The sequence below is a fragment of the Ruditapes philippinarum genome, unplaced genomic scaffold, assembly GCF_026571515.1.
Source record: "Ruditapes philippinarum isolate M1 unplaced genomic scaffold, ASM2657151v2 ctg4053_1_1_1_1, whole genome shotgun sequence".
In the NCBI taxonomy this organism is placed as follows: domain Eukaryota; kingdom Metazoa; phylum Mollusca; class Bivalvia; order Venerida; family Veneridae; genus Ruditapes; species Ruditapes philippinarum.
In genome coordinates this window covers 24,664-41,769 of record NW_026862010.1, presented here as the reverse complement: position 1 = coordinate 41,769, position 17,106 = coordinate 24,664, and the positions used below count along the sequence as shown (strand labels likewise).

At 34.1% G+C, this 17,106-nt stretch overlaps 1 protein-coding gene across 1 annotated transcript; it reads left to right on the top strand.

Moving 5' to 3' along the window:
• The first annotated feature begins 295 nt into the window (after nt 1-295).
• Nucleotides 296-11,437, top strand: LOC132717644 (cytochrome P450 2U1-like). The gene is made up of 8 exons (XM_060701158.1): nt 296-790; nt 1,492-1,720; nt 2,301-2,424; nt 5,796-5,970; nt 6,624-6,760; nt 7,536-7,629; nt 9,150-9,356; nt 10,289-11,437. Exons 1-8 carry the CDS (start codon nt 463-465, stop codon nt 10,483-10,485), a joined length of 1,491 nt encoding a protein of 496 aa, XP_060557141.1. The 5' UTR covers nt 296-462; the 3' UTR covers nt 10,486-11,437.
• The last annotated feature ends 5,669 nt before the right edge of the window (nt 11,438-17,106 follow it).

The window sequence follows — 17,106 nt, the reverse complement described above, 5'->3', positions numbered from 1 at the left end:
TAAGCAGATGTATTTAAAACTGAGGATAAATGTTTTTATAAAATTTATTTTTCAAGCTGTGTCACACATAAATATACTGTCATATGAAAACATAATCACTGGTGTCATGATAATCACCGTTTTCACTTCCATACATAAACAACTTTGTAAAACAATATCAAAGTGGTTGTTGAAAAGAAATAGACGATGTCTTAAACATGGAAGAAAGATACTATGTAAAACATATTGTTATTTATATCGACGCTAAGTATATTATCAGTATGAAACGGCCCAGTTTGCTCACTTGCATATTTTATATTATTGATAAACGATAACATTTTGTACAACATCACTGTTTAAGTGAGTAAATATTAGTTTGATATAGTTTTGATAAAATACGGTGAATATGTGATACTGATTAAATGAAGACTTACAAAACAAGTTATCAAGTCAAAAAGAGCTTTAGAACGCATTGAAAAAAATATGGATTTAACTGTCTTTCTGTTGGTGATAGCAATATTTTGTATAACATTGTACTTTGTAAGAACCCCTAGCAATTTACCACCCGGACATTTTAAATTTCCAATCTTTGGTTCAATATTTTTACTGCACAAACTGTCAAAAAGAAGACATCACTTAGTGTTTGCTGATGAGGCTAGAAAGTATGGAGGTGTTTTCCGTTGGTATTTAGGGAATCAAATGTTTGTTGTTCTAAGTGAAATTAACGTCATAAACGAGGCTCTGGTGAAGAAAGCAGAAATATTCAGCGACAGACTTAGAGCGAAAGGAGGGATAACAGGTGCATCAAAAGGTAGGTTTTCGTTTTCATTCATTTAGGCAAATGTTGCCCTTGAACTTATATATTTCTTCTCACCTTTATCTTGAATGTGTTTAATTAATGTTCTTTCAATACTGGTTTTATTACCTTTTTGATTTCAAAATGAAGAATTGAACATTATTTTTAAAAACTTGTTTAAAAACCGTTTAAAGAAAATACATGAGAGAAATACATGAAATACTTACATAAGCTATAATTTCTTATTGAACTTTCGAAAAATTATAAAACATGTACAGGTAAGCTAAGATAACCCTGTAAATAACAATAAAAACTATTTTTCAATAACCTTCATTGATTAAATAGAACAATAACCCCCAAAATAACGACAACTTAAAAGCCAATGTTTGGTATCTCTTTTAGGTGACCTTTGTTCACAGGTTTTACTGTAAGTAAAAAGCGAGACTACTAAGTGTTATGAATATAAGAATATTCGTATCATAACTTACATTGTACAGCTGTACGCGCTATGTATTTGTGAGAAATTTCACATCGAGTTGAAAAGATGTACAGTTACTGAAGTTTAATAACATTCAATTAAGATTATTTGAATATTTCAGATAGTTAATATTTTTTAATATATGTTTTAAAATATTTTTCACTTATAAAAATTAATATAAAATACATTTTGGTGTGTTACTCGATTATTTAGCATGATGAGTTTTAAACTATTGCAGGTATAGTGTGGAGTAATTACGGCCAACATTGGCGGGTACTGAGGAAGTTCACGCAACGAGCACTACATGATTTTGGTGTCGGGAGAAGATCTTTAGAAGAGAAAATAAATTTTGAGATTCAGGTCGTCACTGGTGTACTTGAAGCAGCCAATGGTCAACCTGTATCCATTAGCAATCTCATGCGGAACGTAGCTGCTAACGTCAATTATGAAATAATTTTTGGTAAAAGGTAATCATACAAGAACTAAATCCAGTGAAATATTGAATATTTGATTTACAATGCATACTGCGGCAACAGATTTCACTCAAAATGAAATATTTCTTTAGAAAAAAAGCGATAAAAATTTTAGGTGATTTAATTTGTAAAAAAATAAATATATTTAGAATAATAATATGTTGTTTTGAAACAAATTTTAATCTGCTATATCTAAAAATGGTATATCGGATCATGTTTCTCACTATGACCAAAAAAACAAAAACGAAAAAAAAAAAAAAAACAAAAAACAACAACACACTAACACACAAATAGAATCATTTTGTAGTCACATGTTCCATATGATACTGAATACTATCAGTCTGTCAACATATTACAGACCTTCCATTATGGGATAATTCACTATGTGACGCGTCGTGTTAAGTGACGCAGCTTATTTAAATACGCCATATCACATGTTGCGTCTTAATGTCTATCATTATAAAACATAGCGTTGTCCGCAAATTCCGACCCCTTTTCCTTATCATTTGTGACGGGCATATTAAATAAATTTGCCAAACTGCTGTTTCAATAAATCTTCACTGTACAACCTTAGGTTCGACTACGATGACCCAGAATTAGATCGGATCACGGAGTTATCAGATGTTCTCAACAGTGCTTCGTTATTCAGTGCTGCTTTCTTTTTGCCGGAGTTCCTGGCTAAATTCGTCAAGAAATCGGTAATTATGTACCTTAGAGTTGTCAGGAATAAACTTACTCTGAAATTAAGGATAATTGTTTTTCCCCCAGCTTATCCGTATGTACAAACAAATTTTCACAATTACAGCTTTGAAAAAGGTCAACATATTAACTAATTTTTTAATCTATTATGACGGGTAGTGCTCTTTAACGCTACGGAAAATAAAAGATGTACCTTTTTATATGTTTAAATATGTTTAATGCATGCTGAATGTGCTAGAGTCCTTCATTTACGAAAACTTTACTGTTTAGAACGCAGATAAAGTAAAGTAAAGGTTGGACGTAGCATGTCCAATAGCAGGCTTGTAACTTCTGGAGTTCCTCAGGGATCTATTATGATCCCTTTTTATTCTTATTACACACTAATGATATAACTACTGAAAATGGTAATATAGATCTTAATGCTGACGATTCTACCATATATGTATCTGATCATGATTTTAATGTAGTAGAAAGTAAACTTCAACAAAATTTGGATGCCATAGATCGATGGTGCAATTTAAACAATATGTTAATCCATCCAAATAAAATAAAATGCATGATATTATATACGAATTGAAAATGGAGTATTGTAATGAACTTACTTTATGTATTGCAAAACAAAAAAAATAAAAATACAAAAATATGTGTTTATATTAATAATAATTTGTCATGGAATTACCAAATTGAAGCACTTTGTTAAAAACTTAACTCAAAAATAGCATTATTGACGCGTATACCTTATTTATTTATGTGACAGACAAAATGAAACAGTAATTAAATAATGCATATATTATGTCGAATTATGATTATTTTAGTACTGTTTTGAGCTTTAGATAAAATAGGTAAATGCAAATAAGAGCTGCGAGGATTATTTTTAAACAAAACATCACAAATAAGAAATAAAGATATACTGAAAAAACCACATCCTATGTCGATGTAATTTTCATACTGGAATTCCTATTTTTATAAAGCTTGTAATAACCTAGCCCCATCTTATATATCTGAAATTTTGACTTTTTCCAGCAATGAAATTCACTATTTAAAATCAGCATCACATAATGACTAAGTAAACTATTGTGAAAAGACTTTTGTTACAATGGTGCACAGATTTGGAATAAAATACCATCTTTTATAAGGCACATATTTTGAGATCATTGCTCGTATACATACTGTTGAACTGTTAAACCAGTCTGTCTGACCTTTGTAGTTTTAACACATATTTTGAGATCAAATAAATATCTTCATAACTCTGTCAATATGTCATAATAATTATTATGCATGTACATTTTGTTAAGGTGACAACAGACACTTTCCGTGGTACTCACATAAATGTCATTTAAACCAAGTTATTTTAGTAATAATTGTTATTCATTTAATCTTTGTGCATTAAATGTCGTTGATCATCATAAAAAATAACATATTTGAAAAAAATGCCTTTGTAAATGATTGATTTTGAATAAAAATCCTAAAATTTTAAATCGTCATATCAAAGTCATTTTTTATTTTTTTGTCATCAAACTTTTGGAAAATAACCATACTTATATTATCTGGGGAACCGTGTCTTAAATTTTTTATATCTTTTCTCAAAAAAATATTACGTAACGTCAAACAAAATATGCGACTTTTTTCACCATACATATTACGTAATTAAAGATAATTAAGTCGCTGATTGAGCAAACAAAAATCCCTGACACGGTTCCCTCCATAAATGAATTCCCTTTCATGTGCTTTAAACCGCATGTTAATTGCTTGATTATTAAAAAAGTTATGCCGATTCAAAGTTAGTCCGACCCGCATCAAACGAAGTGTCATAAATCGGCTGTTCTCTCTCGGACCCCTACGTTTCACGCTAAATAATTGCATAATACACAAATATCGCACCAGAGAGGGTCACAAGTTGCGGTAACATACTCTAACAACATTTTATGACCCAGTGACATCTGACCAATTAAAAAGATGCTGATTAATATCAGTTTATAGCCGAAATTTCTTCAATTCTTAACGTGATTTACTGTTTGTCTGGTATCTGTCGCACATGTCACGTGACTATCGGTAAAATTTGAGGCACTCAGTGGGGGCAAATGGAACGCATTTGCGCACCGCTAGCGGGGTATTTAATTGTTTCCTATTTGAAGTTTATTATTATTATCATCAGCATTATTATTGTATTATACCAGTGTCACTCTGCCTGTGTATTCGTGTATGAAATTCCGTTAAACTATAAAATAAAATAACAAAAAACTGAGCTTCTGACAGTCTTTTAAAGTCCATGGTAGATGTACAAATAAGAACGGGATAGTATATATTTTTTCCACCAAATTGATAATGCTTCACATATTTTAATAGAAATAAAAGGCATTACTCGATCATTATGATGTGGCCTTCTTGACTTCTATTATCATGAATATCATCTATGCACGGCATAGAGATCCAGTTTCTACCGGGATAGACAATAAATTTCATACTTTGTCCCAGATTTATTAGTACTGTGTCGGATTTACTGGCGAACAATTTATTTTCACTGAGAATATATTTTAATATCTTTTTTTTATTCATAGAGAAATAATCATCCTTAGACAATCTAAAATTGTTTAGAAATTTGTCAGGGACACCTTACCACAAGTCATATAAGCGTTCGCATAAAAAATGTCGTCTGTTGTTGTTTTACTTGACATTGTTAGAAAACGAGGTTGAATGTAAAGTAAGCCCTTGAATCCGTACAAAAGTCTATCAACTCAATGTTATATATATCAGATTAACGGGATAGACAAATTATTTTCACACATTATGGATATTTTAGCAACTACATTTTTAATCAACCCCGTGGTCGTGCGATTTGCCGCTATGCTTAATTATTTATGTTTCATACATTATGTTACGTACATTGGCCGACAATTTCTTAATTTATAAAAAAGGCCAAATGTTGAGATATTCATAAAAGATGTACGGTAGATGAACGATACATGTATTACGAGAAGTATGGACCAGTATGGACCTGTAATTCACGGATATATGGAACTACCGATTTCCCTCATTGATGCCTCAACAGGGGGCGGAGCGTTATCGATAATCGACAGGTCACGCGAATAGCAGATACAAATAGTATAGGTACCGTTTTAAATCGTTTAAAAACACATTTTTTGGACTAACTGCTTCCAAAATTAAATCACGAATGTGTTCAGAAAAGGTTGATAAATCTACTTAGCAAAAAATCTCATTTTAGGTATTTTCAGTGATAATTGACTCCGTTGTCACCTTAAAATGCAATGAGAAATAATTGCTCGTATACATACTGTTGAACTGTTAACCAGTCTGTCTTATCTTTGTAGGTTTAAAGAAACGACAATATTTCCTTTTTTTTTCTTGTAAGGATTTCGAGATCGAGGTAATGAGGAAAGAGGTCATGAATGATGTCGCAAAATATGTTGGTGAACAAATTGAAGAGCACAGAAACACATTTGATCCTACTAATTTACGAGACTTCCTTGATCTATATTTAGACGCTGACAGGAACAAGACAGATGAGGGAGATGCCATTATAAACAGTAACGAACGTTTTTCGCAAAAATACTTTGGATAATCAGGACCGGAATTCATTTGATATAAAACAGCGTCTGAAATATGTTGAATATACAAATTAGCATAACGTTATTTTTCTGAAACATAGTAAATCAAATGATCATATCACAAATTATCTCCAATTTAGCACATTTTGATTGAAACAGGATGCATTTAAAGATAAACTTTGCCCATCCTGATGAGTAAACTATTTTTATCACAGAAATTTATTTAGATATATGGAATTCTAATTGTTTGATTTGAATAAAAGGTCAAGTAAAGTTATCTTTTATTAAAGAAAACTGCCTTTTTAATGACAATTTATATTCATATTATGACCACCTATAGTGTATAGAATATTAAATATAACATATCTACTTTGTGTGGAGTCAAACCATGTGTATCTTATATGTACAAAGAGACTGTGTAGCAATATTTTCTAATATCAAGTTCTTTAAATAATGATGGGCACGAACAACTGGAAACATAAAGAACGTAAATAATCTGCCATGTCAAGTGTTTGACGCTGGCATTGTTAATGTAGATAATGCTATGTAGCGTACTTAATATCAAACTTCATATGAAACGAATTAAATACAGCTTAGTATGTTATTATTTTTTTTCTTCATTTTTGTAACAGGGGACAGCATGTTTAGAGTAATCGTTGATTTATTTGTCGCGGGAACTGAGACAACTCAAACAGCTCTCTCCTGGGCGTTCATATACCTGGTTGAATTCCCGGACGTTCAAGAAAAATGCCAGAAGGAAATTAACACGGTATTGAACAAAATATAGTTTTTTTTATGTGAAAATTAGTATTTAGTACAGTTAGTTTTACCACTTAACTTGACTGTGTTACACTTAGTCCGTTTGTTTGTTTTTTTTTTTAAATGTAATGTACCTCTAAAATCTGGAAACAAAGTGATCCCTCGGAAGCATTAATCACAACAAAATTACAGGAGGATTACAGACGCGGTTTGATTGAGTCTGTACAAAAGCATAAGCATGCATACAAGTAAGCATGCATTAAGCATGCATACAAATCACATAAGCATGCATTTTTGAATTTAAGTCACAATTTCCTTTAGGTATCAAAAATCATATTATTTCTGTTAAATGAAATAAACAACTTTTACCATTTATTCGTTCGTTCAATCAGCCGACTCTTCTTTCCTTCTTTCCTTTCCTTCTCCATGCTTCCATTGATTTATTCTTTCATTCTGTAGTGTTATTCATTGTTCGGTTTAACATCATTAAATAACATTTGACTGTCTATACGTCATGACACTTTTCAGCTTCAATGATGGCTGTAAGAGACGAATTTCGGTTTGTCGCCCCGGCTTACTACAAGCAACGACAAACACTTTGGTTAAAATCGACCTTCGGATGATGTTTCCTTGATAGCCCACTATAAATGTATACTTTACTAGCAGGAATCGAACAGACCGTGATTAAACAAATGATTCTTAGTCATTATCTTTAGCACTTGAAAACGTTAATCCATAACAATATTAAAGAAAGATTTTATTGTATTATTTCTGTTTAATTGTAGAAAGTGAATGGTAAAGCTATTCAGTACCGTGACAGAAATTGTCTGGTTTATGTAAACGCATTTATCATGGAAGTTCACAGATATTGCTGCATGGGTATGACATTTACAATTCATTTACCGAGAGAGCATGTATTAGCAAAGATTTCAGGATTGAGATCGATTTTATAAACAAAAAGAAATCAACATACATGAAATCTGTATTTATATGATTGCTTGAAGGATGTTCAATGCTTTTATTGCATTTAACAGAGGTTACACACCACTCTTCTTCACCACTTTCTTATCATAGATTCCAATACGTTTATCATTGTAAAAACTTTTAAAATGAAAAAAATTCGCGTCATCGTATTATGATATGCATATATACATGTAGCTATAACATTTAATCTTCCGATGGTTCATTGATTTCAAAGATTGCAAAATTGATTAATCAGTACAAATTGTAATTCTTGGCAATTTGCTGAGCAAATACTAACAACACCGCTCTTCTTGGAAGTCATTAACGCTCGTTTTACACGCCCGATCATTTAAGATCGTTCAGCACGACATGATTGTTGTGTTTGTGGTACTTTAGTTTTAACTTTTTTGGCATTTTTTTATTTGGAGTGGGGTTCCAATATTCATACTTGAATAATTTTGAATCACCCTAAGGATATGTTGCCTGCATTTTAATTGTGTCTTTTGACGTCATATCTGTGATATGCAGGCTTGTTACAACCTCTGATCCCCTTTCGAAATTCCGTTTAAGTTAGTTCCGCCCATTGATTTTTTTCGTTTAGAGCACACGCATTCGTGTACTTGTGGACCATGGAATGGCACTAAAGTGTCACATTGACATGGTAAACGCCGTATGAACACATCTGCGGATGTTTCTAAATTAAAATAAATCACCATTACCACGATTTAATGTTGAATTCTGCTTAAGCCGGTGCTAGGGGCGTGGAAGGTAATTTCCACTTTCCATTACCGGCAATGAACAAACTCAATCAAACCGAGCCTGCAGCATTTTCAATTTTGTCTTGTTGGAATTTCTTTAGGGATTCTTTATATCTCTCTATTTTACCCTTTTTTGTATTAAGAGTGTTACACTGAGGATACTTGTAGATCGTTAGTCTTTGTTGTTTTAACTATCACGTCTCATAAATGACATAATTTAATCTGATCCGTTTGTATTAGTATTACTTCATTACTTGCTCTCAAATGATCACGCTGCGTAAAGAAGTATAGAGATTTAAACTTCAAGGAGTATTTATAAGAAACCCTCTGTACAGTCATATGAATATGTACATTGTTGAGTGTACAGTTAGTCATCAACGGCGCTATAAAGGACAATTTGGGCTTTCATGCTGTTGTTTCGGATTGCGACCTCAATTGCTCCTTGCACTGGCAAAGCGCTTAGGTAGAACAACTAACCTTCTGGGCTAGCACATAATTGAATGCGAAGTCCCGAACTTGATTCAACCCCACATCAGTGAGACGCAATTCATTTGAAGTAAAATTTTTCAACCAGTCGATCACGGAAACCCTGGATTGCATTTAAGTATTATATCTTTATTAGATTGTTTGCTTAATAATTTATTCTGTGTCCTCAAACTTTATTTCATTTAATTTTAGTTCCTTTAAACCTGCCACATTACACAAGTGCAGATACAACACTATCTGGCTATCATATACCTAAAGGTACTGTCATACTTCCGATGCAATACTCGGTAAGCATGGACCCTAACCTCTTCAAAAATCCAGAGAAGTTTGATCCCGGAAGGTTCATTGATGAGGAAGGACAACTGATAAACAAATTGTCATTCGTACCATATTCCACGGGTAAGATTACTCGTACGAACCATTATATATGATACATAAAAAGTTGTAACTTTTCGTAAGAATTTTAGCGGTAAAATGTATGATTATATCAACCCGACTTGCTGTGTCCTTTTTAAACACCCAGCTGTACTGTCATTACGTTCGTTTGTATCAACAGGTATAGTTATTCAACACATGGAGATATTTCGAAGGTTAAACCAATAACATCCATTTCCTTATTATATATTAACACAATCTGAAATTGAACAGTTTCCCTATTAGGCCTCTATTTTTAAGAAAGATGAACCATTGACTATGTATGTCCATGCTTTGAACCACATCCTTTTTTCATTTGGGTTTGGTTTTACAGTGTTTTTTTCTCTGTTGTTGTTGTGCTGCTGCTACTGTTGTTATTCCTGTTCTCCCACAAACACCATTTAACTGTTCTAAAAAAGTCATCTCAGGCAGGGGTAAAGGATCAACCGAATTAGACATCTTGTCTTTGTAACAAAGTCATGTTAGGGAGCAAATGATTTGTAACGACCCAAGCTTAAAATACGCAAGATTTTGCGTTGAATTTTATTTAAAGTTTAACAAAAAACTGTTCTTATGACTAAAATATTGTTAAGTCTACATCTAATGACTTACCCTTCGCGGAGGCAATTACTAATTCTGGTCAAAATATTCAGAAAATCCCTTGCTCCGATTATGCCGGGATTTAATTTTGGTGTAAGAATTGCACGGATTTGCATAAGACATTATTTTCATATTGATTGTAAATAACCATTTATGTCGAAAACCATGTACTTTAATCACTTTAATTTCTTCAAAGTAATTCACTGATTTAGAGACATGCCACCAAGTTTCACCTTATGTGTAATTTGGCTAGTTTTAGTATTTGATATGGAAAAAAAAGATGAATAATAACTTGTTTCATCATTTTATTTATACAGGACCACGAGTTTGTTTAGGTGAGGCATTGGCAAGAACTGAGATGTTCCTTGTTCTTACAACACTGCTTCAGAACTTCAATTTTCTCCGTGAAGATCCTAATGTTCCTCAAAGTTTCGAAGCTGACGTCACTTCCAATACTCTTAATCGTCCACTTCCTGTCAAGATCCGGGCTATTAAGAAAAAAAGGATCGAATAATATTAACTGGCATATCTAACAAAAATAAGGAAATTAAAACGCATCATTGTTTTTCTCCATAAACTCGGAATCCAGGAATATTCAAGTTGTGTCTCTTTTTTTGTATTTTTGTGTGATTTTATTTTATTTTTTTGTGTGTTATCAGATAACTATATGCTATGTTGGAGAACACATTAACGTTATTTGCTTTCTTACTTAGTGATATAAACATGTATAATCAGATCAGACTGTATCTACAAAATATAGTTTGAACGCATTTAGACTTGTATATTCATCATTCAAAATAAAGGCTGATAAAAGATATACCCGTAATACTAATAGTTTCAAATTTTGTTGGGCAGGGGAATTATGCATATTTGAAAGTGAATATGATAAAAATAAGATGGTGATTGAATAATTATATAAATATTAAACACATTGTAACATCTGTATAAATTTGTGGACAGTTTAGGGTATTTTACAATCAAGAAACGCTGCAAAACAACCTTATCCATTACACGGTAATGTACTAAAAGAAATCGTACACAAATATTCGATTACTCTGATACATACGCATAATTTAGGAATGTTATATATAAGAAATGTAGCAGACTTCATTGTGTATATAATAACGAGTTCGTATTACGCCGAAAAATGAAAATACCATTAAAAAGGCATCTCATTCTTTTGTTGTACTTAAACGATATTGTTAAGAGGAGAGAATATTTGTCATTGATTAAAAACGTGAACACAAATGACAGCGTGTGTGCAAATATTCTAGAATAGCATTTTTGTCAAGTAAGTTGCTAAAATACAACCTCGTGTATATAATTATAAAACCTTTAAAGTGTAAATATAATTCAAAGTGTTGAACATAGAAAGCCACGTTTCTCTTTGTTCGTAAATATCTATGAAAATTTCCTAATTTCACAGTATATTTATGAATCAAAATTTATCATGTCAGACTTATTTGGTACATGCATTTTATGAGGAACTATTTTATTTACTTTATTTACTTTATTCAGATACATGTCACTACTACACATACAATTGATACTGTCTTGTTATTATTAATGATGACTTAAATTCATCCTGCATTATCCACCAACATTGTTGTGCTCTGAGATAATCGTTTGTAATGTAATAATGTCTGTCATTCGTAATCCTTCGTTATAAATATTTTTTTAGGATAACAGCTCTGTATTAACTGCAAAGTTGATTTTAACTAAAAGTAACAGGAATGAGACTTGCTTACAGAAATCATGTTTATGGTTCCATAAGTGACGTAAAGATCACAAAAAGTCATAATAAACTCAAATAATGGTGTTTCGTTAAGAAAAACGCGTTTTTTTCTGAGAACGAAAAGGGGAAAGCACGACAATACTTAATGCGACAGTACGGTTGCAAAATGCGACAATTCGATGGTGACGTACGTTGGCCTAGCACGATATAACGATGATAAAATTCCATCGTACTGTCGCCATCATACATTCGTAATTTTATGATCGTACTGGCAACTATCATTATCGTACTGTCGAATCTTTACACAAAATAAGATATTATAAGAGGAAAACATTGACCATTTCTTCGTCTGACGCCATGCTGAGTGAAACGTTTGCGCATGCTTGACCGGAAGGTGCGAAGCGATGGTAATACGCGATAGTAGGATGTTGACAGTGCGACATTACAATAGTGACAATACAATGATTAAGCGCGACAGATAGATGTTGACAGTAAGACGTTACGGTCTACAAGTACAATGGTGACAGTTTGGTGATGACAATATAACAGCATGATGGTCTGTCATTATTGCACTGTCGTGCTCCGCCATCGTACTGTCGAACTTCACTATCATATTGTTGCACTTTGCCATCTATTTTGTATGTCATTATCTTAATAATTGTTTTTTTTCCGACGTGTTTTATAAGCGTTTCTAATCATTTAGAATCATGTATAAATTAAAAAAAGTTTGACTTAAATGAGTTCGAGAACTGGCAATTTTTACAAAATTAAAATAAATATAACGTACCATACAGTTTGTGTAGTTAAATTTCGACCTTATTTCAATTGAAGCAAAATAGATTATTAAAAAATACATGCCATATTATTGACATGTGTAACTTTAATCGATTTTGTTCAAGAAAAAAAACAAATACATCTGAAAAGCTTTTCAAAAGTACTTGCATTTATTTAGACATTTTCTGATGTTGTCAAACTAAATCATCTTCATTTTGATGTTTGACAGAAATGTCTAAGTCATGATTAATAACTGTCATATCTGACATGTCCAATGAACATTTTATTATAATAGCTTATGTTCAGTAAGGCATGTATGTTTGTTTATTTATAGTAGTAGAGATGATAAATTGATACTCGATTCTCTAAAACAATATATCAAAGAAATCGTTTCATATTCCCGCTTGATTTTCTTTTGTAAAGTGGATGTAACGGATACATGTAGGTTTTAAATTCACCTTCGCCACTATATTTATAGTGGTCAATGACCTATGAACATTTAGTTGTACTACACATAATATGTAAGGGAGTTGTCTCCCTTGTTTTTTTGCTCTCCATTTGTATTTCATAAAGAAAGACATTTTGTGCTCGTGTTAATAAACAGTTATATCAAGTCTATCCCGTATTCTTGTTTACTGGCGTGGTGGCAGCTGTCGGATAAAAACCCAGACTTCCAGTATACGTGATTAGTATCGTCATTAACGAACTGGTAACAAAAATATAGCCAAAAGCGGCCGGGACGTGACAAGTAACTGAAACACGACTCGATTCAAAAAGGCTACGCATCGTGCTCCAAAACAATGGACATTATCTAAAAACGAAACAATAACATCGTTTGAATCGTGGCAACAAAACCTGCAAATATCCTGTCTTTAGACTCAAATTTTGCTCCCTTTCTGGTCGACGGGTTTTACATGGCTGAAAAAATCTGGCAACCCACTTCGTGGCCTAACCGACGATGGGGAAGCAGTCCCAGAGGCAAAACGTCGTACCGCCGAACAAAAAGTTACACACCTGGATTTGATGCTGGGACAAATTGCCAATTATTGCCCAGTTATTTCAAGAAATACTATTGTCAAGAATTCAACATCCTTATCAAATATCTGGCAGGCAATTCGACTTCATTATGGATTTCAGCGGTCAGGAGCAAACTTTTTAAACTTAAATGACATTAAATTAAAACAGATGAGCGCCCTGAGGATTTGTATCAGAGATTAATTAGTTTTGCTGAAGACAACCTTCTCAAGGCAGGTGGCAATATTACAACATCATGGGATGCCCCAACTGACGATGAAGATCTTACACCATCTATGGAAAATTTCATCATTCTGACATGGCTTCGCTTGATTCACCCAAATCTTCCAGCTCTTGTCAAGCAGCGTTATGGAACTGACCTCCGGTCGAAGACTCTTGCTTCAATTAAACCCGAGATCTCTCAGGCGTTAGACAGTTTACTGGGATGAAATTCACTCAATTAATGAATCAAAGGTTCTTAGGACTTCATTCAAATCCAGATTTCCGCCAAGTTCAAACGCACACCAACCTGCCCACTTTGTAAACAAGCTGGCAGAACACGCTACCACATTATTTAAGCAAATGTAACTTTTTACCTGACTCTGATAAACAGTTCTTGAATTCCAGGGTGAGACAGACCACGGAAGATAAACGAATTTATTGAGAATCTTTGTCAAAACCGATGACCAAGATGATCAAGATGAGCATGATATCCCTCCCGACACATTATACCGCTGTCACATCATCTTCGCGTAGGGTTAGTACTACTAAATCGCCGACAATGAAAGTTTTTTCATAAGCATTACGCATTAATTGTCACGCTTGATACTGGTGCAGAAATTAGCATGATCAAGAGTTCTGTTGCTAAAACACATTGGAGCAACTATTCAAATCTACCAGTCAAACAATGCACTTCAAGCAGATGGGTTCAACTCCTCTTAATATTACTGGGGAGACTCATATCATGCTTACACGGGGCAAAAATCATTTCAAACTTGATGCGCTTGTAGTGATAACCTTGATGTTGATATTTTAGCCGGCGTTTCATTTATGGCCTACAATGAATATCTCAGTCAGGCCTTCAAAACACGAAATCATATCGTGATAATCAGAAGATTATCTATAGTAGTTTTTGAATCCGAAAAACTGAAAAACACTAACATCCGTCATGTTCCACCGTTCGTTTTGCGTATTACCTCTTCTGCTGTAGTTTGGCCCGGAGAATACATCGAAGTAGATATTTTTTAAATAATGCTCATGCCGATTGCCACCCTTGCCATTGAGAAACGATATGATTATAGCAAAACGGTTGGGAACTGGCCACCACCTCAGTTAATAGAGGCGGTTGATGGCAAAATTCGCATACTTAATGACTCCGCCGATCCACAAAAGCTTCATAAGCATGACCATTTTTGTCAAAGTAAGACTAACTTCTCCCGTCACAACTGTCACTAGTACTTTAGATGATGCTACTTTATCCCCTGCTTCGACTCATGTGAAGAATTCCCATGACAAACACACTGCTAACTCGGGCACTGTTAACTTAGATCCTGACAACATCCTTCCACCAAAGTCTCGCTCTGAATTTCAGTCCCTACATGACCAATTTGATGTTGTTTTTAGTAGTGACATAAAAAGAGGCTACAACGGAGCTGTAGGTCCCTTTTCAGGCTAAGGTCAACATGGGCCCTGTACAACCACCCAACGAAAGGGGAGAGTACCCCAATATAATCGTGATAAGTTTGGTTCAGTTACAGCATAAATTTGATGAACTTTTGAATGTCAAGGTGTTTTCTGCCGACCAGAAGATCTTGACATATCTGTTGAATATCTTAACCCATCCTTTTTAGTTATAAAACCCCCAGGGTGGCTATAGACTAGTTACTGATTTTGCAGATGTTGGTCGGTACAGTAAGCCCCCAACCTTCTCTCTTATGCCTGATGTTGATTCTATTCTTCGCCTTATTGCTCCTTGGAAGTACATTATTAAAACTGATCTTACTAGTGCTTTCTACCAAATTCCACTTTCCAAAGATTCTATGAAATATTGTGGGTTGCTACCACCCTTTAAAGTGTGCGAGTGTACACTCGCACTGCTATGGGTATGCCAGGGTCTGAGACAGCTCTAGAGGAACTCCTTTGTCGAGTTCTAGGCGACTGTCTTCAGGACGGTATTGTCGCTAAGTTGGCTGATGACTTATATTGTGGTGGCAACACACCTGATGAGTTGTACACCAATTGGAAACGTGTCCTCACAGCCCTTTACAAGTCAAACTTGAGACTGTCACTTCTAAAACCGTCGTTGCTCCAACTTCAACAACAATTCTGGGTTGGACATGGTCAAACGGCATTATCACTGCTAATGCTCACCGCATTTCTGTACTGTCTACTTGCCCATCCCCTACAACAGTGCGTGGCCTTAGGTCATTCATTGGTGCTTACAAAGTGCTTGCAAGGGTTATACCTAATTGCTCCTCTATACTTGCCCCTCTTGATGACAAAATTGCAGGACGACCCTCACAGGAAAAAGCTGGAGTGGACTGATGACTTACATGTATACTTTGCTAATGCTCAGAAACTTATAAACACGCATAAGGCTATCGTTCTCCCTAGAGTTTCAGATCAATTGTGGATTGTTACAGATGGGTCTGTTGTCAAACATGGCATAGGTGCAACCCTTTACGTAACAAGAAAACAACAAACTTTCACTTGCTGGTTTTTTTAGTGCCAAATTAAGAAAACACCAAGTTACATGGCTCCCTTGTGAGATCGAAGCGCTAGCAATCGCCGCTGCTATTAAACATTTCAGTCCGTATATTGTTTCAATCTAAGCATAGGTCATGTATTTTGACGGATAGCAAGCCATGTGTTCAAGCTATTGAGAAACTTTATAGGGGAGAGTTTTCTGCTAGTCCCAGATTGACATCGTTTTTGTCATTAGTCAGCCGGTATAATCTTAACATACGGCATTTAGCTGGATCTGCAAACATACCATCAGACTTCGCTAGTCGCAATGCCCCAGACTGCACAGAACCGCACTGTCAGATCTGCTCTTTTATAATAGAAACTGAAGATTCTGTTGTCCGATCAGTCCAGGTGAATGACATTCTGAATAATTTGACTAATTTTACCTTTCACAACCCGCTCCGCATGGTTAGATATACAATCTGACTGCCCTGACCTTCGCAGAACTCATGCTCATCTTAAACAAGGCACTCGCCCTTCAAAAAAACTTACTAATATTAAAAGATGTTAAACGTTATCTTAATGTGGTCTCTATCGCTAAGGATAACCTATTAGTTGTACCGAAAAATGATCGCTTACACCATACAATGAACTCATAGTTGTACCTCGCTCAGTCATAGACGGACTTGTGACAGCACTTCATCTGAAATTAAACCATCCGACAAAGCATCAAATGCAACTTGTAATGAAAATACACTTTTATGCTTTAGACTTAAATAATGCTATTGACAGCGTCTGTGAATTATGTCATACTTGTACTTCTTTGCAGAAGTATCCAGATACTTTAAATGAACAAACAACGTGCCCCTCCACCAGAGGTTGTGGGAATTTATTTTGCAACTGATGTTTTAAAACGAAATAAACAAT

What these genes read in the sequence shown, in the direction of transcription:
- LOC132717644 (XM_060701158.1), top strand. Translation starts at nt 463, where the DNA reads ATGGATTTAACTGTCTTTCTGTTGGTGATAGCAATATTTTGTATAACA. An exon ending in GATAACAGGTGCATCAAAAG is followed by an intron (nt 791 to 1,491) that starts GTAGGTTTTCGT and finishes AAACTATTGCAG; the next exon opens with GTATAGTGTGGAGTAATTAC. An exon ending in GGGAGATGCCATTATAAACA is followed by an intron (nt 5,971 to 6,623) that starts GTAACGAACGTT and finishes TTTTTGTAACAG; the next exon opens with GGGACAGCATGTTTAGAGTA.